Here is a 25479-nt window from a genome sequence, read left to right on the forward strand (position 1 = left end):
CTAGGGAAAGGGGTTCGTCCATCCTTGTAGAGCCCCGCATGCAAGGATAAGGCTGCGTACTCTAAGAGGTCGCCCGGTATCCCAGAGTCACCGTTCTAGACAACCCACCCAGATGCCGATCAACTTTCGGCACGGTTTTCACACCTCCTCTTGGAGGTTAATTCCTTCGGGACCACCCCTGGACAATTGTCCGCGACTGCCTATTTATTTTTGTAACCGTATTCAGCAGAAACCCTCGGTACAGGGACCCTCTATCTGCAACCCGAGGACGCGTTCGGTGGCTTTGTCATAGGCCCTTCGGTTTGATTCTAGAGGAATCAAAACCGAACCGAATGGGGGTATATATATATATATATATATATATATTTGAAAATTAATTTTTTTAGTTCAAAATGCAACTATTTGACCGTAACTTTATCTATTTCGTTAAAAGAATGGTATTTTTTGATAAAAGAATCTTCTTCGTCGACAATTGATTATTTTGGTTAGAGATTCATGATTTTAGTTAAAAATTAATATCTTTTGTTAAAACTCGAACTATTTAATCAAAAATTTACATTTTTAGTAGAAAATTAATTTCTTCAACTGAAAATTTAACTATTACGGTTAATAATTCATAATTTATTGTTAAAAATTTATCTTTTTTGATTGAAGACTAATTTTCGTTGTTAAAAATTGTATTATTGAAATGAAGATCTAATTTTGTTGTTTAAAATTCAACAATTTTAATAGAAAATCTTTATTTTTCAGTTGAAGATTTATGTACTAGGTTGAAAGTCAAACTTCTTCTTTGAAAAATAATATTTTTGTTGGTTTAAAATTCATCATTCCAATTTTAAAATTAGTCTTTTTTGGACAAAATTAATCCTCTTGCTTAAAAAATCATCGTCTTGTTTTTTTATTAGTCTAACTACATAGTTGAACTCCTTTGTTGAAAGTTTATTTTTTTGTTAGAAGATTCATTATTTTAGTTGAAAATGTATCTCTTTCTTTGAAACTTTTATTATTTGGTTAAATTACTTTGTATCAAGTTCATTTTTTTTTTATTAAAGATTCATCGTTTTATTTAGAAATTTATCCCTTTGGTCGAAAATTTCACTATTTGACTGATAATTAAACTATTCTGTTGAAAATTCTTCTTTTATTAATTAGTTTTATTAACTATAAATTTAACTTTTCTTGTTGAAGAATAATTATTTTGATGAAAGATTTATTTTTTTGGCTTAGAATTGTAGCATTCGGATAAAAATTCACCTATTTTCTTGAAAATTATTTTTTTTTGTTTAAGTAAATTGTTTAAACTAATAATTTAACTGCTCTAATTCAAGATTAATTATTTTATTAAAAAATGCATCTTTATGATTAAAAATGTAAGTATTTGTTTTAAAATTTAACTATTTTCTTGAAAAATCTTTTTTAGTGCATTTTTGAATCTGGAAATTTATCTTTTCTAGTTGAACATTCATTATTTTATTTTAGTTCAAAATTCATCTTTTTGATTCAAAATTCAACTACTTTGTTAAAAACTCGTTATTGCTTCGTTGAAAATTAATTTTTTTAAATGAATATTTGACTATTTCATCTTTTTTAAATTGATCTTTCCTGTTAAAAATTCAACTGTTTGAAAATTAGACTATTTTGAATTATTCTGAAGTATAAACACAAATTTAAGTAAAGCAATTAATCATAATTTAAATATATATTAAGACCTGTCATGCGCTTACTATCAATTACATTAAATTAATTATTTAACATCCATTAGCATTAAAAAAAAATTAGCTACTGTAAGATCATTATCTACTACAGGGTTGTCTCCCTTAATTTATTTTTTCTTTTAAAAAAATATCTCCACATAATTGTAAGTGGTGAAAAAGCTTTTTCTTCCCATGGAATAATAATTATCCCTAAATATTTTACTTATTAAAGTTACCATTTTTCATTACTATTTAATAATAATATTCTATAAGAATTACCGAGAAAGTAACTTATTTAGGCACCTCTATCAAGATCCATTACAATATTCATTACGAAAAACTGCTTATTCAAACATAAAATTGCCAAACATGACTGTTTGTTTTAAATATTTTTAATAACAATAACAATTGTGGGTTGGTGTCACACTTTCTTGATGAAATATAACTACTGAAATAGCTGCAAGATTATTTAGAAACAAAATAATTTTTTCTCGTCGGAAAACACTACATTTTATCATTTGTTTATAATATTGTTATTAACAATACAAATGTTAAACATTTGTATTTTTTCAGATATTTATTATAAGTTATAATTAGTTTTAAATTTGTTTGATGAGAAAAACAGTACTTAGAAAATGCAATTTGTTTATTAGAATATTTATAATAATGGTAATTGTTAACTTATGGTTATTTTAAACTTTAAATACTACTCTTATGAGACATTCAGGCATTTTTAATCGAAATAAAGTTTTTTGTGGCGTTTGAAAACCTTATAAACATAATTATTTATATAAATTGTTTACAATAATTGACCTGTGCAACGGTTTCATATTTCGAGATTTACTGTTGACCAATATAGGATAAATATTTGGAACAAAATTTTCTCCTTTGCAAATAAATTATTTTAGCCTTACATTTATAAACATGTTTTCAAGTAAGGTTCAAAGCAGACGCTTTCGTATTAAAATGAATGGGTGAAGAGATATGAGATCTCTGCTATTTCCTTAATCAGAATGATGATACGCATCGCAAAACATCATACATTAATATATTCCGTTTCACTAGGAAAGTACCACTTTGAATTTACTCTAAAGAGCTGATTCTTAAATTGATAATATCATATTCATAATTTATTTTATAGAAAATGTAATGGGGACACACGTAAATTAAAATTACAAAAGACAAAGAGAATTTGTACGTATGTGTTATATCCTATTTGAAAAAATGTGCCCACTGTGTGGATACTTTCTCGTCACGCGCTGCACATTTCTGCACATACTTTTAAAATTGAAGGTTAAATCATTGACAACTGTAATTTGGTAATAGTGAATTCTCTTTTGTTAAAGCTCCTTTGGCTTTAACAAAAGCACATTCTTATCAAGTGTCTCTTGCACTTATCGGATTGAATTGCAATTTGGGACACAGTTTCCGGGACTTGAAAGAAAAAGTCGAGTGCATTACCCAGATATTTTGGATAAAAATTGAAAACACTAGATCATTTTAAAATTTTTTGAGACTATTTTTTTCGAAATTTAAAGATTCTATGTACAGCTATTCGTAGCACTCAGAAACTTACACAATTTATTGATATGACCTTTTCCGATAGAAAGAGAATAATCAGAGGCATAGCTTTACAAAATGATCCGAACAAGTTTTGGAATTTTCTTGAAAAATCGAGAATTAACATTTTAAATAGAAAATAATAATGCGAAATCAATAATTCCATTTTGCGGTCAAACTACGCAACATAATAAAAAAGATGAATTAACTAGAATTGTGCAACCGAAAAGATCTACAAATTTTAACTTAATTACTATTTTGTATGAAATGTAGTTTTTTTTTATTCGTACAAAAAGACATGAAATAAAAAAATGAAATTTGTCATGCAAACGACAGTAGCTACAAAAAAATAATATGACAAACGTTGTTAACCCAGAAAAACAGCTCCAAGTTTGCTATTATTTATTTTTCGATTGGATGCGAGATTTTTGTTTTATTCAAAAAAACCACATTAAGAAATAAAATATTTAATTTTAGCATAAACGACACAAACAACGAAAAAAAATAAATTCAAAAAGTTGCTCATCCAAAAAAGCACTAAAAATTTGTCATGGATAATTTTTTATAAAACGCTTCATTTTTGTTTCAATCGTAAAAAATAACATTACAAATTAAAAAATTAAGTTTTTCGGAAAAGGACACAAAGTATGAAAAAAATTAGTTGACAAAAGTTGTTCACCCAAAAACGATCTGCACATTTGTTATTAATAATGTTTGGATTAAAACTAAAAGATTAAGCTTTTAGAACAAAATCACGAGAGACGAAGAAAATGAAAAAACATAAGTTATTTCACCATAAAATATCCACAAATTTGTTATAAAATCTTGTTATGAAAACATATTAAAAATAACCAAATTACCTTTTTGGAGAAAGACACGCATTAAAACAACATTTTATTTAGCAACATTTTTCACCTGAATTATATTTACAAATTTTTTCAAATATACATTACGGCAGAGTGCATATTTTTAGTATAAATCGTAAAAAACAAACATTCGACACAAATAATTAAACTTCCGAAAAACCGACACAAGTTGCAATACAATTTTTATTAAAACAGATTTTCTTGCAGGAGGTGCACTTTTTTCAAGTATGAAAACAAGACAATGAAAAAACGTATGCTTCAATGCCAACGTATATTATAAATAGTAATAATATAAATGTATTAAAATGATATATTGTTTAGGCTAGATGAGAATAAAATTTAATTCAAAATAAGAAACAATTATTAAAGTAATCATGATAAATCAAACTTGTACCTTATTTTTCAATATCTAAATAAGCAATCCCAATGAGAGGCACATATACAAATGCAATTTACATTTCATATATAAGTGTTTAACATGATGTAGAAAATTTCACATTTTGGAAAAAATCGAGTACGAATCACGAAATACATCATGAGAATGTGTTCACTAGAGCCGAAGGAGCTTTACCAAAAGAGAATTCACAATCACCAAATTACAGGTGACGGTGATTTGACCTTATTATTTTTTATTTGTCGCTTGTTATTTGTCCACAAATTTAATTTAATTTTTTTTCAAGTGTTTTTTTGCAAATACGACCAAACATACCTATCCTATAAAAAAGTGATTAATTACAAATTTTTCGATTTTTTTTTTTTGGTGCACGTTTTTTTTATTCATCTTTTTTCGTGTCTTGAATAGCTTGATCGCAAATTGGAATTTTAGGTTTACATTCTTTTGTTGTGCGATCAAAATTTAATTTTTAATTTTTGAAGGAAATTCAAAAAGTTAGTACCATAATCTTATAGGGCATTCAAAATCAATGTTTTTCTTATCCTGACTTTTTCCATATTGTGTTTTGTTTGGCTTAAAATGTTCATTTTTGTTTTTTCATTTTGTTTTCTTTGTTGTTTTTTTATAAAGCTATAATTCTGATTCTGAAATTATCCGAGTTTATACTCAAACTTTTTAAGTTTTTATCTGAAATCTCAAAACTTGAAGGTTTAAAAAAACCCGCGATCGTCTTAATATTACGAGAATGTACAAATCTGAGAAGTCTGAGCGAACAATACTGAAAAAGGTGTAGATTTTTTTTTTAATTTTATTTTCAAAGTAACATTTAATTAGAGGACAGAAAGCCGCGAAAGTAAACATAATTGCATTGCGTGTATAATTAGGAAAGGTTATATTCTCGAGGTAAATAAAGCAAGCATAAATTATTCGAAAAGTGGGTTTAAGAGAGAACTTTTTTGAAATAAAAGCCCTCCTAATTATATCTTGTTTCACTGGATAATATTCATAAAATATCATCCTCAAGTAACAAAAGAGATGAGTGATCCATTAAATTATACTTTTACAGAATAAACATTTTTTTTAAATACACAGTGAGAAATATTTTTCTTTTAGTAATATCAGATCTTTATTTATAATACATAAATAATAATTCAAAAATTAATTATTTTTAACGCTTTGTTTCAAGAACTTTATTTCAAAATACGTAAATTTTTTAACGAATTTTTAAATTGCTTAATTTTTAACTCGTCGCGTTTCAATTATTTTTTTAATTGGAAATCATATCATTTTTCCGTCTATAGAATAATTAAACTTTAATAGTGCACAATATTTTAAATTCTTCATTCTTTAAAATGACAGTAATTTTTTTACAGAAATGATATTTTTTAGTACATATCGACCCATTCACTTTTAATAACACACTGCACATTTCATGATTTTATTTGTGAATTCAAAATTAAAGTGTTTTATACACAATTCTGAGAAAGTTTAGTTTTTTCAGGAATTGGAATTAAAGTTTTTTTTTGCTTTAAAATCTCAAATTAAAAATCATATTGTTTGAAATTTCTTCATTTTTGGATGTTTCAATTTCAAATTTCACAATATAGTAGTTTTAAATTCAAATATCACAAATTTAAGGACAATTTCAAAATTAAATCTTTCTAAATTCCACATTGAAATCTGTGGTACTTAATTCTAAATTTAATAATTTTAGATAAAAACATTCCAAACAATTTAAGAAACTAGAATACATTTTTTCAATAAAAAATTTGTGGCCTCAATCTAGCAATACTTCAGCAAGGAACAAGACTTTTGTTTGATCTTTAATTAGTGATTTTGATTTCACAGAATGCTTTTTAGCTCTAATAAAAAAGTCCAATTTGTTGGTTCTCTAGTCCTGTACTGCGACCCTTCAATTATTATTGTTTCAAATATTTTTGGAGCTCAACATTTAATAATTCGTTCAAAAATGGATTCGGAAATTGTTTATGTTCCTAATGTTAGAAAATAAAAGTTTAGAGCCGTGCGTGATTACTGAAAGGGAAAAATATTTTCATTTTATAACAAAGTTCGTTGAATCAATATCATTTTCTCTAAATATGAACAATCAAAATAAAATTTTTCTATTCATCAAAAATACCCTAAATTTGCTTTACAAAACTATTTTTTAAGTATGTCACTGGGTATGTTGATCTGTCCTCCTAATGTTCACAGGGAAACATCTGGCAGCAACTCCTGTCTTTCCACTTCATCCTGGAGTTGGTCACAACAATCCCGTTTACGATTACGGTGAGTTAATTGATGCTAATTTATTATTATTGTTATTATTAATAAATATTTAATGATTAATTTGTTCTAAAACAAATAAATTTTCTTTAATTCCGAGTAAATTTATATTGTTTAAAAAAATTTGTTTAGTTTAAAGTATTTTTTCAAAATTATATTTCAATTTTTGTGATTAATATTTTTGTTGTACACTATGAGTCGACTGAAAAATAAAATTCTCTAATTGCCGAATTCTGATATCATTTATCATTAAAAATACAATAATCAAATATTTTTATGGAAAAAAATATATTTAATAATTCAAGTTTCAAAATTATTGTTTCGATTTAAAATATCAATAACTGCAGAAAATATGAGACGTCTGAAACATGCCGACATAAAAAAATCTCGACACTGTAAAAGTCTGAAACAGGAAAATTCCCGAATAATAATATTCCCGAATACTAAATTTTTTAATTAGTTTATGATATCACCGAATTTTAAAATTTTCGAAAAATTGAATTCCCGGTAGCTTATAATATTACCGAATTTGAAAATTCCCAGATAATTATATTCCAGACTGAAAATTTCCGAATTATAAAATATCCAAAATTTAAAATGCCCGAATTTAAGCGATTGCATTTTTTATGCGACTTATTAATTTATTGAAAATACAGTAATGAAATGTTTTTATAAAAAGTTTCTAAAATTAATGTTTGAATTTCAAATAACAATAATTGAAAATAACAAGTAAATATTTTTAAAAAATATTTCTTTAAATTCTGGAATTTTATATTTTGGCAATATTATAAACTATTCGGGAATTGTATCATTCAAAAATTTTCCATATCTGGAATATTGTTAATCGAGAGTTTTCCAATTCGGAAATTTTATTATTCGCGAATTTTATAATTCGGAATTTTACACTGTCGGCAATTCTATTTTTTCAGGATTTTTCATGGGTCCCAGTTTATTACTCGGGAATTTTTTCATTTGCGATTTCAAATTTTCTAAAATTATTTTTTAAGCTTAAAATAATCCAAATTTGAATTAATAAATTTCAGGATGAAATGCTTTTGAAATCATTGTTATTCTAAATTCAAATAATAATTTTAGATACTTTGAACTTCGAAACGCATTTTTTAAAAATAAAAATATATAATTATTGTGTTTTTTGATAAATCATTATATACTTACACAACGTTTTAAAATTTTTTAAGTTAGGGAACGTCATAATTCGGGAATTTTCTATTTTATATATTTGATAATTGGGCAATTTTCTATCAGGAATTCAGTTATTCGCGAATTTTCAAATGCGGTAATATCACAAAACTTTTTTAGAATTTAATTTTCTTAAAAAAGCCATTTCTTCAAAAATTGCACCACTCAAAAGCATTATTTTAACATTAAGAATGGATCCTGCTTCTCAACAATAATTCTCTATCTATATATATTTCCAATCTGAATAAAAAAAAATGTTTACAAAGTTACAGATATTTGAACATTGATATCCATTTTTCAAAAAAATCACAATTTTTTTCTTAAAAATTCTACACCTTTTACCTAATGCATTTGTAAATAATTCAAAAAATAAAAAATGTTCGTTCTTGCAGAAAATCTGCAGTACTTTTTTCTTCGAATATTGAAAAATCACATTAGGATTTTCTTCATGGGAGGTATCCCATTTTATAAGCTAGCATAATTTTTTTTCTGAGAATATAATTTTTGAATTTTTCTTATAAACGATACAAGATATCACAAAACTACAATAGACATTTTTTATAGAACTTCACAGATACGCAAACTTTTTTTTAAAATTTGTTTTCATGCATCTTTCGTTATTCAGGAGAAAAATGTGATAATTTGATTTAAGGAACAAAATTTTCCTGACCACAAAAATTACTTGGCTACAAAAAATACTAGGGTTTAAAAAATTTTAATTACGGGATTTTTTTAATTTGTTAAATGATAAAGAAAATCATAGGGAGTTTTTTGCCTTTTTCACTCCAAATAAGAAGAAAAATTCGAAAAAACGTTGAAATTGCTACAACAATCAAAAATTATTTCAGGTTTCGAAAACGCTTTTCGAATAGGCAATTCTTTTTTTTTTCTTAATTTGAGACACCTGCAAAAAATAAAAATGTGCGTGAATAATTTTTTGCAGTTTTTGAATTTCAAAAATATCCATTTGTCTTTAAGTTATAAGCTCCTTGCGAAAATTCTAAATCCTTTATAATATGAAGTTGAATAAAAGTCTCCATTCTGCAATCTCTCCAAGTTTTCAACTCAAAACAATCTTCCGCGGAAGAGAACGCTTCTATTATTCAACAAAGATCCCTCTTTGGCAAACAGTATAAGAGGAGAAACAAAATTTTCAATTTTGTGGAAACCTCTCTGTGGTCTTTAGTTCACAGCGTGAAAAGTTTAATTGTTTTAGTTAATTTTATTATTATTTTGGTTTGGTTCAAATACATTACAAAGGAATTGAAATAAAAAATTAAATTCAAATATTCAAAGTAAAAGCTTTTAAAATGCTAGAAATCTAAATGTTTAATAAATTAAATAATAATGATTCACCATAAAAACTAATTAGACAAACTTTCCTAAAATCAAAACATAAATTCACGTTTATTTACATCGTTAAAAATGAAAAAAATTTCAATTCTAAATCTTTAAAATTGATTTTTTTTAAAAGACCTTTAAAATTAAAAAGTAGTTTTAAATAAGAAATATTAGAAAATTAAAAAAAAATGTGTACTTCAGAAGCGTGAAACTTAAACAATATGGTTGTTTCGCGATTTTAAATAAAATAGTTTTTTAATACATAATTGTAATCTGAACCGAAGGTGCGTTATAATTTTTTTTCTCTTAAGTCGTTCAACATGAAAAAAATATTGAAAATTGAAGGCGGCAAAACAGTTATTCAATTTGGTGTCACGTGCATGTCACGTGACTCGAGGTTCTCATAATTTATCTAGAAATTAACAAATTGCAAGTTGTCAGTTCAATCTTTTTAATTTTAGTCAGTTTCAAATTTAGTAATTGTAGATTTAAATATTTTAAATAGCTTAGTTTCATTTTTAATTGCACAAAACGTTCTAGTTACTTAAATTCTTTAAAATCATAGAGTATCAAAATAAAAGGCTTGATATTTGCACACTTTTTAGTTTGGAAAATTTGTGACTAAATAATTTGTAATTAAATCCATTTTTATGGTATATCATTTTCTTAATTAACAAACATATAGCTTTCTAGAATTTTAGATGGTATTTTTTTTTTATTCCATTTAGTTTTCCATTTTAAATCGTCAAATTTCAATTATTTCCTCTGAATGTTTATAGATCTATTTTTGAAAGATTTAATCGGAAAACATTTCATTTTTAACGTTTTAAAATTGTCCTCTTTTGAAATTATAATCTGAAATCATTCAATATCAAGATTCTTGAATTCAAAATAAAATTGTTATATTCTGAGCGCTTGGAATTAGAAATGAGGCAATTTCAAATTCTTCCTAAAGAAATTGTCAAAATTTAGAAATTTTAGTCTAAATTTGCTGAATGTAGAAAACTACTATTTAAAACTGTCTAGACAAATAAAACACCAATCTCAAATGAAAAACAATAACATAATCCAAAATTGTTAACGGATTCTAAATTTTGTTTAAATTATCAGGATTTTTGTGTAAAAATGCCAGCTTTTGATTGAAAAACCCCACGCAACATAAAATTGTTCAAAAATGATTAAAGCCCTTTCAAAACTAATAATTTTCAAATACAAATTTTAATTTCCGACGAAAATCACTAACATAATTTGAAACTCTTCAATCTTGTATATTTTATTAGGGGAAAGTGGTCCTAAGTCGGCACAGTAAGAGTTTTTGCTGAAATGCGAGGATAAATAACGATAAGTGACGCTCTAATTTCTTATGCCATTTAGCACGATCCTTTATCTACAATTCTATGTCATTCAGAGCAGTATGAAGTCATTTTTGCGGTCGCAATGTAGAACAAAGTGAAGAAGTCGATTTTTGCTATTTCTCATAATGGTGGTCCTAAGCCGGCACTCTCTAGTCCTGAGCCCCCAATGCGCGGCGAAGCGCAAGGGGATCACGCTTTGTTCTCTTGCGTTTGAAATTGCCTCCCATGAATACAAGAAAATAGAATCAGTTAAAATAAAATAAAGAAACATAGAAAATAAAAGGACACCTACCAGAGACAAGCGATATGCAGTCAAAACACAGAAAAAATACAATAGACGAGTAACATGGAATTCAAACACCATAAAATAAAATAACACACAAATAACAATAAAAGCAATAAAAAAGGTGCCAACTCAGGACTATTTGTTTGGGGCCGACACAGGACGATCTGTTTGGTGCCGACTCAGGACCACCTATTTTATGCCGAATCAGAACCACAACAAGCGTTTACAAATTTCATGCTATTAGGCACGCGAAACAAATTCAAAGAAAAAATTGATTTTATCAGGCAAAAGCACACAGAAGACAGGAAACTAACGCACTGTATCGATTGAACTTTTCGAAATATTTACACACATGTAGCAGCTACTCAAAAATAGAAGAAAATGGAATTCCGTTTGCACGAAAAATGTGTACCCCGCTCACGCTGTCAAGCGAAATCTAAAGTGACAATTGTTAGTGTAAATTACGTCCAACCCTATCATACGACAAAATTATCAAGCCGACACGTACACCATATCTGAAAAACGCATGGGTGCCGACTTAGGACTAGTTTCCTCTATTTCAAATGTATTTTAAATACTGATTTTTTGTTGTTTAAAAATACCAATTTCAGGAGAAACACGCAAATATCACCCTAAAATTGTTAAAAAATGGTAAATATTCTTTGCAATCTAATCATTTTTTAATAAAAATACTAATAACTTTCTACGAAAAACACTAACAAAACAGAAAGCGGTAAATTATTTTCGAACTCTAATTATTTTTGTTTTGAAATACCATTTTTTGACATAAAACGACAATATAACCTAAAATTGTTTTAATTTATGAATCTTATTTAACTTTCTTTATTATTAAAAATACGAATTTTCGTTGAAAATTTTGGAACATAACTCGAAATTGTTAAAAGAGTACACTTTATTCGAATTATATCGATTTTTGTTTTAAAATACATGTATTTGAAAACAACGCTCACATAACCCAAAATTATTAAAAGTTATAAATCTTCTTTGAAATTTTATTTCAAATTATAATATTATTACACCTAAAATTGTTAAAAATTACGAACTTTAGAATATAATGATTTTCGTTTAAATTCTTAACTTCCGATAAGAAACGCTGCTAAATTCGAAAAATGTAAATTGCTGAACATTTTTGAATATTTAAAAACTAATCATTTTTGTTTAAAAATACCCATCCCTTATGTAAATCGCTAACATAACCTACAATTGTTAAGAATTGTCGATCCGGAAAATGATTTTTGTTAAAGAATGCTAATATCTACAAAAACAAGTAATACAACCAGCAATTTTTAAATGTTTTAAGTCATCCTAAAATATTTCTCACTTTATAAAAAATTCATTTTCAGCGAAATGCATTAACCTTAAAAGATTTATAATATTTACAATAATTTATTAGATAAAAAATCCGAATATAAGCTCTTTCGAAATAATACAGGATACCCTGCATTTTTAAAGACCCTGTGAACATTTTTTAACTCGTAAATTTTTCATTATAAATCCGCTGTAGTGATTGTGAGTCCACAATTTAAAATATTGAGTACAGGCTTTCCGCTCGATCCATATATTGACATAAAATACCGAAAAAAACGTTAAGGAAATTAAAAAGACTCAGTTTTTCGCTACATCATAATACGTCTATAAGTATACATTATTTGATGCAATGTTTGAAGGAACTAATCTGAGGGCAATTTTGCTGACAGAAGCAAAGCGATTTTGTCTAAAAACGTGAGAGTGGTCCTTAGTCGGCACAGTAAGAGTTTTGGTCGAACAAATAGGGTAAACAGGGTTGAATAGCGCTTTAATGATTTTGGTTAAGTATCACGATCCTTTATCTACAATGCTATGTCTTTGGATTTTTGCTATTTTTGAAAATAGTGGTCCTAAGCTGGCACCTTCTGGTTCCGTGTCGGCACATTATTTTGTTCATTAAAATGAAAGAAAAATGACAGGTTTTGCAAGTTTTATAAGGAAATGGACAACTTTGGGTTATTTAAGGTGAAAAAACATTTAGAATATTGTCTAAAGTAAAATCAGCGGAAAATCAATGAAAAACACAGAATACAAAGGACACCTACCAGAGACCAGAAACATGCAGTCAAAACACAACCAAACTAAAAAAAAGAGATAAGTGGCATGGAATTAAAACACACAAAATAAAATAATACATAAATAACAACAAGGGCAACAAAAAAAGGTGATGACTCAGGACAACCTGTTTGGTGCCGACCCAGGACTACTGCGAATTTTTAAACATCTCATGCTATTACGCACACGAAATAAATCGCAATGAAAAATCGCTGTAGTTGCGTCACAAGAATGGAAGATAACGGAATTCCGTTTACACGAAAATTGTATACCGCGCTCAGGCTGTCAAGAGATAACTAAAGTGACAGTTTTCAGCGTAAATTATGTCCATGTCTAACAATCTTTCATACGACAAAATTGTTAAACCGACACGCGCGCCATCTCTGAGAAACACGAGGGTGGCAGCTTAACCCACAGTGGCGACTTAGGACCATTCTCCCCTTATGTAATATAATAATATAATATAATACAATAATAAAAATAAATAATAATAATAACATATAATGATAATTTTTCGAGAAAATATATAATATTATATCCTCCTTTTTGTCGGCAAGAAGTTATTTTTTCTTACCATCAAGCCAACTTAAAAATTATCATTTTTAAGTTGGCTTGATGATTATTCATTTTTATTATTGTATCACATTATATTATTATATTATATATTACTATAAGCGACGTAGACACAGTGCTTGCAGATTTTATTCTACTTGAAACTAGATCGTGTGACTGGAGTCTGGCATACAGTGTGAGCTAACGTGTTGCAGTTTACAGGTGCAAAAGAACCCTCAATTTTCAATTACAAAAAGCTCAACAAAAACTTTTTTTTTAATCGCTTTGCTTTTGCGAATAAAATTGCCTTGAGATCATATGGTTCCAATATTATCTTAAGCAGTGCATCCTTGCGGACTTATTATTATGAATCTGGAAAAAAACGAGTCTTTTTAATCCCCTTAAAACTGTGATGCCTGTCATTGCAGTTTTTTATTTTGATCGAGATAATTGATTCTATTTTGAAATCATTGAGCTCGATCTCATTGAAAATCAAACGTATAATGATATTACGTATCTCTACCCGGTATATTGTGCATGGAAATTTAATTAGCTTAACCTCATTAGTTTTGCGTCACTGGGTGTCTACACACATCGTCGTAAATCCGGGAACTTGATGGCCCAGTTGCGTTGCATAATGATTTAAAACCGGGAGTCACAGTCGCTAAAGAGAGTTTGAGTTTTAAAGAACATCTCTTCTTTAATTAAATATTGAATTTTATTTTATAGAAAATGCGGAAGGACTGCAAAAAAGGACAAGCAACCCGCTTTTTTTATCCAGAAAACCAAATATCAAATCATGAAATTGAAAATTCTGGGTGATCCGCTTTGTCCACAATGTCCAGTTTTGCCCCGTTTAACATTAACTGAAACGTTTTTAGGAACTTCAATTTTTTTACAAAAATATTCAAAAATTTACATTTTGTCAAATTTTTCTTTAAATATTTATTAAATATTTGAAAATCATCTACTTTTTCAATTTATTATTATTTATTAATTTATTATTTTAAACATTGCATTTAATTTTGATGGTAATCAGTTACAAAATAATAACTTCCTTGCAAGCAGAAACGAGGATATTATATTGTTTGTATTTTCTAAAAGTCATAATTTAAGAATGGCTCTTTTCGATAGAGTAAGGGTACGTGGGTTAGCGTTCGCAGATGATAAGATTGTTATGCAGAGTCAATCGAAGGCTTTCAAAGAATGTTTAATAAACTAAATGCAAGCATGGATCATAAAGACTGATGATATACACTGGGACAGCCCCGTACAAAATAATCAAATAAAAATCCAACTCTAAATCAAAAATGCCTTCGACATGTTGGACAGTAACCACCTTAAGGTGCTTCCTCAGGCTTGAAAATTAGCCCATGCATTTAAAAATGACAGGATTTTTCCACAATTATGAATTTTTTGATCTCATATTTTAAACACATAGTCTTAGTAGGTAAATACAATCCCTCAAAGAGGGATTTTTCAAAAAATCATCTGGCTCTTGTTTTATAGCAATTAATTGAAAATTGGATGCATTTTGAAAACCCAGGATCGATCTCAGGATTTCATTATGTGCCTGTCGTGCCTCACTTAACCTTCCTATTGTTAGAGATAAAAGCCGGTTGAGAGAAAAATTAAGATTGATTAAAATATTAAGGCATTTAATTTCAATATTTTGCTTTAGATGCATTAGATAAGGACAAGACGATTAAAAAAGGAAAGAAGAAAATCGGTTAATCTATTCAATTTCTGTTGAGAGTTTCCGTAACTTATCCTCTCTTCTCAGATTCTACGACAATAAATATGGAAGAAAGATGCTGCGTATTCTTGAATCGGAAAAATGTGGAATTGCAAAGGTCGGTCCAGTCAGCTCCGCCACCAAGGCAAATTATAAAATAGAATACTTTAGGAGACTTTTATATAGTATAATAGGATAATAGGATAATAATAGTATAATAGGAGACTTTTTGCTTTTTTTTGTTCTACAATAACATATATTACGTTTTCCAAAAAACTACCCCTAAGTCTTACACAACTACCCCCTGTGATTAAAAACGTTTTCAAAATAGTAAAACTACCTTCAACAATGTAAACATGATTTAGGGCTTCATATTAATCACATGACACTTGAAAATTTCGCCCTCTTTATAATTTCCCCAAAACTACCCTTCCACGTGAACGTATGCAGCAGAACATTTATATGTATGAAAGAAGCATATGTTTTTTCTCTTTTTTTGCTCTCCGATGATATATAATACATTACACAAAAACTACCCCTAAGTCATACATACCCTTCCCTCGTCATCAAAAACGATTTAAAAGTTGGAAAACCACCTTGAACAATACAAAAATGATTTAGAACTCCAAATTGATTACATATAACTTAAGACTTTCCCTCTCAATATAATATTCTCAAAACTACCCTTCCACGTTTTTGATGACGAGGGGAGGGTGTGTATGACTTAGGGGTAGTTTTCGGGTAACATATTATATATTGTTGAAGAGCAAAAAAGGAGCAAAAAAATATCGATCAACAACGTTTTCTAAGTTGTATTATTTTTATGCTTATTTCATACACATTTATGTTCCGCTGCGTAGATTCACGTGGGAGGGTAGTTTCGGGGTAAATTATAATGAGAGAGAAATTTTCAAGTTTCATTTTATTAATTTTGAGTCCTAAATCATTTTTCATTGTTCAAGGTGAGTTTTAAACTTTTAAAAAGTTTTTAATCATAGGGGGTATTTGTGTAAGACTTAGGGGTTGTTTTATGGGAAACTTAATATATGTGATCAAAGAGCAAAAAAAAAGCAAAAAAATTTCCATTTATCGTTTATCGCATTATAATCATTTTTAGTGGATTTTCGTAGGTGGCGGAGCTGAGTGGACGTCCTACTAGCGCTACCACCCTTTTCTCCGAAGTTTAAAGAGCAAAAAATTTTTTTATTAGCAGAAAATTAGCAAAAAAATAAAAGCAAAAAATATGGCGTGTTCCATTTTATAATTTGCCTTGGTGGTGGCGCTGAGTGGACGGACCTGAATTGCAAGTTATTTTATTTTCCAGATTACACTTGAAGGATGTGGAATTCGCAACCTTTTCTTCAGCAATTTCTTTTCCATAATTTTCAACCGAAAACTCGAAATTCATCATTTTTCTCTCATTTTTTCTTGAATCTTTGTTTTAAATACAGCTGCTTGCTTCACAATGAAAATTACATAGTTTCATTTTTAACCAAAGAGATTAATTAATATTAAATGAATGGATGAAGCTCAAAACATGAATTTTCAACAAAACAGTCCTACATTCAACAAATAATTGAATATTCAACCAAAAATATTCTATGTTAACCAAGTACGATTCAATGGAAAATATTCAAAAATTCAGAAATTAACAATGTTGAAATATCCATTGGACTCTTAGAAATTCCACAATTTCAATGTTAATTAAAAATTTTAAAGTTATAAATAGGGAAACTTTTACAATTTAATGCTTACAGTAAAATTTCAGAATTGTAAAATTAAAACTATTCAAAAATAAAGAAATTATTCCACTCTTAAATAGCAATTTTTTTTAATTAAGCTTTCAAGGTCAAACTTGTTGGAAAATTTGTGAAATACAAAATTTTCCATTTATTAGTACACACTTTAAATTTTGAACGCTTCTGTACAATCATTTGATTTTGAAGATCTACAATGTCCGGATTGTCTACAATTAAGAAAAAAATATTGTCAACGGTCACAATGAAGGTGAATTTATTTGTTAATTTTAGACAATTGTCTCTAATCAATGTTTAGGGTGAATCATAATATTTATATTTTCATAAAAATGAGTAATGTAATTAACTTTTAATTAAAAAATGGATCTTCTTGGTTACGAAATTCTTTTTCGTTGAATAAATTTATCTTTTTATTTGAAAATTCAACTTTTGGTTAAATGTTAAACTCTTTTTAAAATAAATTCGGTTTTGTGAAAATTCGTCTTTTTGGCTTCAAAATATATGAAATTAATAGAAAATAAAAATATTTGATCGCAAGTAAACTTTATTGTTACAAATTAATACATTTGGTTGATCATTTAACTATTTTGGTAGAAACTTTTACTATTTAGTTAAAAATAAAACCATTCATTGAAAAATTTAACTACTTGGTAAAAAATTAACTTTTTTCTTAAAATGATTTAATTTTCTGGTTGAAAATTCAATACTTTTGAAGATAATTCGCCTTTTTTCTTCATAGTTTTCACAATTTTCTTGAAAAAATACATATTTTGATAGAATATTGAATATTGAATTTAAATTCCTTAATTTGTTATCATTCTTAATTTCTCTCAACCGGCTCTTATATCTAACAATTGGAACGTTGAGTAGGGAATGACAGGCACTCAATCAAATCCTAAGCTCGATCCTGGTTTTGTACGATGTTTTATGTATCGTCGAAACGAGCGCCTAGAATTTCTTTCGCCTCATGTACACTCATGGTGGCCGTTCGCTACATCCTAGGCGCACAAAATGTATCAAATTTTCAATTAATTGCTATAAAACAAGAAACAGGCTATTTTTTTAAAAATTCCTCTTTGAGAGATTGTATTTACCCACTAAAATTATGTGGACTTCACCTCAGAGATCAGGGGTTCTATCCCTGAGCCGGTACCTCTCGAAATTTTTCTGGGTACCTTTACCGAGGTTCTGGTGGTGCGGAACCCACTTTAAACATTGTAGGTCCCTCCATCGTGTACTTGAATGCAACCCAGTCCGTCAGTGATGGGGTACAAACCAGGCTTTGTCCAATAAGTCGAGGCACCCTGCTCTCAGCAGATAACTTGATTGCATTATAAAAATGCGTCCGTGACTGATAATATATACCGGGACAGCCCGATGTTAAATAAAAAAAATAGTTTTCCAAATCTAACCAAAAATGCCTTCGACATGTTGGGCAGTAACCATCTTAACCCTGGCGTACCGAAGGAACCGAATGGAGACTTTACAAAGTACCCGTAAAGACCCCACCAGGTAAAAAGCGTTGAATTCAGAAAAATTAGGAATTTGTATTCCTATGAATACGCGATTTTACCCGTGCAGAAATCTCGGTCTGGCCCCGATCGGGGCCATGCCGTGCATGAAACACACGCCCCGATCGGGGCCAGGTCGGGACACCCGATCAATGCCCGATCGGTACACGATGAGACTCATTATAATCCATTCATGAAGTTCACAAATGGAGATTTAATATAAGTAAACTCAAAACTATCGAATAGTCCTCTTCTTTCGAAGGCCACCTTAATATTTTGAATTTCCAATTAAGTTATTTGAAGTTAAAATTAACGTACTACAGGCACGAAAAGAAAAGGTTTCAGGATACAAAATTTAATTGTACTTTTGAAAAACGTAAAATTATTGTGGATGGTATCAGTTTCGAGGAAAAGGTTTGTTTTTTATGAAAAAAATGGATGTTAACCAGAAATATTATAAGCAACAATTTTAATTTCTTGAAAAAAATGTTGTCTATAAAACTTTTTAACAAGTTAGAAAAAGTTTTTTCGCAAAAAGATTCCCTACAAGTTGACATTTTCGAATAATTCCAAAGAAAATCATCGGGAAATAACCTATGATTTACGATTTATTAACATTTTACTGTAAATAAATTCAATTTTCTGTCAATTGCATTACTTCTTGAAAAATTCGAGAAAGTGGTTGTATATAATTTTTCGGCAAAAAATTGCACTATCATTTATTTATTTTTTTATTTTTTTAAATCGGTTAAGAAGAAACATAGACCAAACAACTTTTAAACAAAAATGAAAATGTTTGAATTATATATTTCTGGTTGTTTTAAATATTATTTACAGAATATGCATTTAATTCATTTTTATTATTATTAATTAATTTCAACTTAATGGACGTTTTTATAAGTTGAAATATCATTGTTTATAATAAAAAAAAACTTTGTTTATCATTTTAAACTTCGCGCGAAACCAATTAGATTCCGAATGCGACGCATGCGCAATTGAGTAACTAGCTCTTGCTGGAATGTTATGAAAATTTGTCCTTAATGTATTTCTGTAATAAATTTATTATTAATGCAGAATTAAAGTTTCAATAACATAATTGATTGTATCACATATTTTACTCCTATAATTTAAGAACATTACAATTTTTTGCATACTGCAATTCATTTATTGTAAATAGATTTGATAATTTTAACTCTACATTAAATCGAAAAACCTTGAGTTCTTTAATAATAATTGAAAACAAAAGAACTTAATCAATTTCATCACATAATAATATTTGACTCATCTGATGGTAAATATAATATTTTTACCCAAAACAATTTAATTAATTATTAATGTATTTGAGGTTAGGTTTCAATGAGCTCGCAGAGAGTAATTACTTACTCTCATCTTCCTCGCACAGGTGTCGAGGTCTACTGACTGGTGTTTACTGCCTCCGAACACGTGGCTTACTCGCCTTATGCATTTTTAATCATTGCTAGAATATTATAAACGAGTAGTATGTATATAAATTTCACTGCACTACCAGAAAAAATCAAGCAGCACTGGTTCTGCGAGCGCATTGAGATGGCGTTTCAGTAGGAAATCGGTCTGGCCCGGTCGGGCCCAGGTATGTGCCACAGAGTTCCACCGATCAGGGCCATATCGGGAAATCCGATCGGAGCCAGATCGGTATTACTTTTGAAATCAAACAATTTCTGCACAGATACCTCCTTCTAAACATCCCCCAACGGGAACAGAAAAAGTGCAAATCCTATTACTCTCAATCGAATTAGTAAAATTTAACGAAAGCATTTATTTAACCTATTTTTCATTATTAAATCTTTTTATAACTTATAAATTCGATAAATATTCAAATTCATATTTATTTATATTTTAATAATTTATTTAAACGTCTTCAAAAATCCAACAAAGGAATCTATGCAAATGTGTGAATTTAAATAATTTTAACTCTAGAGAGGCAAAGTTGAATTTGTGAGAATTAAAATTTCAGAATTTACATTCCGCATGAAGGAATTAAAACAACTTATTACACATATTTTGTGAACTTAATAGAAGGAATTAAATAAAATCAAAATATGAGCACTTCTGAGGAATAAAAAATATTTATATGAGGTGCGTTCCTGGTACTAGTAGAAGGAATTAAATATATTGAAAACACGTTCTCTTTGAGAGGATAGAAAACTGAGTGGCGGTCGCTATGGAAATCGAAGTGAATGAATTTAGGAGGTATCTTATTCTTATTGTGGCATTTTAGACAGATGGAAAAATCGCGCATTCAAAATAATAGAATAATATTCACTTTTGCGCTGAAATCTAAAAATATTAATTTTTCTCTATTCTATGCTTATTACCGGGGATTGGACCCCCATTCGGTTCCTTTTTGAAAAACTCAAAAAAACAGCAAAATAAACTTATAATTGTTGAAATTCGGATTCTACGTTAACATTCCCTATAGAAGGTCACGGAATAATCGCAACAGTTTTTTTTGCAACGGTTAAAAGTTTAAAAAAATATAAGAAATAAAACGCCTGTTGACTCCTACATACTCGTACAGGCGACGGGTTTGAAGTGTAGCAGTCAACAGACGTTGTACGTCTCATCTTTTTTAAAACTTTTTACCGTGGCAAAAAAAAAACTATTTCAATTATTCCGTCACCTTCCATAGGGAATTTTAACGTAGAATCCGAATTTCAACAAGTTAAAAGTTGATTTTGCTCTTTTTTCAAGTTTTTTTAAAAAGGAACCGAATGGGTTCCTTTTGTCCGCCAGGAAAGCGTGTGACAACATTTCATAATAATCATTAAATATCATTAATTATTTTTATTACTGTATTATATTATGTTATTATATTAAATATTACTTCAAATGACGAGGATACGCTACTTGAATATTTTATGCAATTAGAAACTAGACCGGCAAACTGCAGCCCGACTTACATTGTTAGCTAGCGCGTTGTATTTCACAGGCGCAAACACTTTATTTTTAATTACAAAATAAAAACAAGAAAAAGAACATTTTTCGAAAAAACCGCTCTATACGGGCTGGTATAATTATTATGTGATTAAAATATTGCATTGAAAAATGCATTCTTGTAGACACATTGTGGACCTGGGGGAAACCCAAGTAATTTTAAGAGCCTTAAAGTTTCGATAGAAGAGGAGAATGACATTTATCAATATAAATTGCGGGTCTGAGAAAACCTTAGATTAACATCAATCGCAAATAGTGAAATTGGAATATTTACTATTTGACATTTGATGCTCAAAATCAGGCACCATGAGCAAACTTCAACTGGCTTGCATTTACGTGTTGGTTTGCGTCATGAATATCTACATGATTGAAGGCATTAGTCACGCATCGTTTAGCATATTGCATTGGGCAAATTTATTAACAGTTATAAACTATATTTTGACCAATCAATTAAAATTTTTTTATTTTAAATCAAATTAATTAACTGGGTGCCCGCAGATGAGGGAAAACCTAGAACCAGGGAAAAATTAGGGGTTTTGCTGGTCAGGGAAATTTAGGAATTTCTGCAATAGGCATTTTGAGTGATTGTCAGAAATAATCGGGACTGTGACACAGCCACTATTAATAACTTTTTTTAAAATAACTTCTCAGTAACTTTTTTACCATGAAGACACTCTAGGCAGGTGTCTATGCCTATTTCTGAATTTTCTTGAATTCTTTTGAAATCCTTAAGGATATTTTGAAGTAGTCCAAGAAATTGTCTAATAAATTTGAATTCGATGGGATAGATTTTTAACAATTTAAGGAGATTTTTAAAAGTGGCAATGAATTTCCAGAAGGTTTAATAAGTTAAAAGGGATATTAGAAGAATCCAAAAGATTTTAAAAGATCCCAAATGATAAAAAAAATTTTTCGGCGTATTTTCAAAGATTACAAAAAAATTTGATAGATTTCAATACCTTTAAGAGACTTTGAAGGATTTTAAAGATTTGAAGGAATTTTTAGAAATTCCAAGGAATTTTCAAAAGCTTCACAAAGTGTCAAGGGATTTCACAAGATTCTAAAGGTTTTAAAGTTATTTAAGGTATTTCAAAAGATTCTTAAGATTTTACAGTTATTTAAGGTATTTCAAAAAATTCCAAGAAATTTTGAATATATTTCAATAACTTTAAGGGACATCAAAGGATTTTAAAGATCTGAAGGTATTTTTAGAAATTACGAGAAATTTTCAAGAACTTCAAAAAATTTCAAGGGATTTTACAGGATGCCAAACGATAAAAAATTTGCTGGGATATATTAAAAGATTTCAATAATTTGAAGTTATTTCCAAAATTTAAAAGATTTTAGTGTATTTAAACAACATCCAAGGTTTTTTGAAAAGCTTGAAAAATTTTTAAATGATTGAAAAAGATTTCATAACATTTCAAACATTTTCGAATTTTTTTAATAATGTGAAGGGGTTCAACAGGATTTTAAAGATTTAAGTGTATTTAAAAAAATTCCAAAGAATTTAAAAAAAATGTCAGGCATTTAAAAATATTTCAAAGGATTTTAAAGATTTAGGGATATTTTTCAAAATTATAATGAATTTTCAAAAGCTTTAAAAAGTTTCAATGGATTTTAAAAGACTTTGAAGAATTTTAAATCTATTATATTATTTTTAAAGGTTGATGCAATTTTTAATGAATTTCAATAATTTTAAGGTACTTCAGAGGATTTGAAAGATTCCAAGGATTTTTATGAGTTTTAGACAGTTTTAAAGCAATTCAAAACATTTCAAAGGACTTAAAATATTTGAGGGTAGTTTAAAAATATTGCAAGGCATTTCCAAAAGCATTAAAAAGTTTCAAGGGATTTCAAAATATTCCAAAAAATTTGCAAAATTTGTAAATATTCTAAAAGAATTTTTAATCTATTCGATAATTTTATAAGTTTTCATATGATTGCAGAAATTTCCATGAGGTACAAATATTTGAGGGTATTTAAAATGATTTTAAGGCATTTTTGGGAGATCTAACTAATTTTCATATATTTGTTTGTAATTCACCATAATTTCTTCCTAGCGTGTTCTGAATTGTTTTAAATTGTTTGGAAGTTTCTTACATTTCGCAAATTTACTTGAATTCTTCTGAATCGACTCAATTTTGCTCGATTTAATAAATTTTGAAACCCTCCTAATTCCCTCGAATTTTTCTTATCTTGTTTCAAAGTCACTGAATCTAATCATTTTTTAAATTTTGCTTTCAATTCACTTGAATTATTTTTCAATTTACCTGAAATTTTTATGAATTTCATCAAACTCGAATTGTCTTTACAGTTTTGTCAATTATTTCCAACTTTACTGATATACTCGAAATGTTTAACTGAATTCATTTTAATATCCTATAAATTGAATTCTTTAAATTCTTTTAAATATAAAAGAAGACAAATCAAATTATTAGGGCTTATTCTAAGTCACTTTTTATGTTAAAAATTATTTACTTTGATCAATTTTTTTTAAACAAATAAAAAATGTATTCGATTTATTTTAGTTGTATTCCATTAATAAATAAAATTAGAAAGCAGCATAGGAAAAATCAGGAATGCTATCTTGATTTAACAATAAAAATTAAATTTTTTATTCATTCCACCATATCGATTTGTGAAGATTGTCAGTTTGTTAAAAGTTTTCTTAGCAATTTCTACCAGAAAAATAAATATTTTAATTTAAAAAATCTGGGGAAATCGATTTTTGACACATTTTTGATGAATAGCACCAAGTTTCGCGTTAAATTATTCATATTTCTAGATATGGATAAGAAGCCCTGTCTCACTTAAGTACAAGGAAGTCAACAGAACTTCGTTTCTTTCATTTACGTCTTTTTAAAATCAATTTTGCTTACATAGACTTTTTGAATTAAATATAGGTATTTTATTTTTATCCAGATTAAAATAGAAACAATCATTCTTTATAACCTAGAGACTAAAATAAAAGATTATCAAGGCGTCTATGACATTGCAGTACTAAGCTTCTATTATGACTTTACTTCCGATGAATAAATTATCTTTGTAGTTCTATACTGAAGCGTTTATTTTTAGGACAAAAGAGACTATTTAAAGTACTTTGCTGATAAAAACAACATTTTCTGACAGAGGAAAAAGATTCCAAGGAATTTTTATTACATTTAAATAATTTAAGGGTAATCTAAAGGTTTTCAAAGATCTGAGGGTATTTTTGAAACATCTATGTTTAAAAAGAGTTCGAAGGATTAAAAATATTTTGGGATATTTTAAAAGATTTTAAGGTATTACCAACAGATTAAAAAAATTTCAAGTGATTTCGAAAAATTATAGAGAATTTAAAACATTTTCGAGATTTTCAAAAATTCCACGGAATTTTCAAGATCTTTTCAAAATTTCAAGGACGTTCCAAATACTTCAAAGGATTTGAAATATTCTAGGCTATTTTAAAATATGTTGAAGAAATTTTTAATTTATTTTAATTATTTTAAGAGACTCCAAAGAATTTCAAAGATTTAAGTTTATTTTTGAAACATACGAAGAATTTTAAAGAGCTTTGAGATTCTTCTGGGTAATTCAAAGGTTTCAAAGAATTTTAAATAATTTATGGTATTTTGAAATATTGCAAGATTTCAATAACTTGGAGGTATTTCAATTGATTTTTAATATTTATTTATGTTTTAAGATATTTAAAAATAATCTAAGAAATTTTGAATATATTTTATAAATCGAAGGTATTTCCAAAGGATTTAAAAGATTTTAGGATATTTTAAACACATCAAATAATTACAAAGTTTTTAAAACAATTTAAGGTATTTAAAAATATTCAAACGAATTTTAAATAGATTTCAATAACTTGGAGGTAT

At 28.0% G+C, this 25479-nt stretch overlaps 1 protein-coding gene across 1 annotated transcript in view; it reads left to right on the forward strand.

Annotated features, from left to right (window-relative positions):
* LOC117181801 (potassium channel subfamily T member 2) overlaps positions 1-25479 on the forward strand; it is a 387410-nt gene that overhangs the window by 206590 nt on the left and 155341 nt on the right. The window contains exon 5 of the mRNA XM_033374772.1: positions 6729-6803. Coding sequence (XP_033230663.1) covers positions 6729-6803 — 75 coding nt within the window. The remainder of the gene's footprint in view (positions 1-6728; positions 6804-25479) is intronic.

This window comes from Belonocnema kinseyi, chromosome 10 (genome assembly GCF_010883055.1).
Source record: "Belonocnema kinseyi isolate 2016_QV_RU_SX_M_011 chromosome 10, B_treatae_v1, whole genome shotgun sequence".
NCBI classification, from domain to species: domain Eukaryota; kingdom Metazoa; phylum Arthropoda; class Insecta; order Hymenoptera; family Cynipidae; genus Belonocnema; species Belonocnema kinseyi.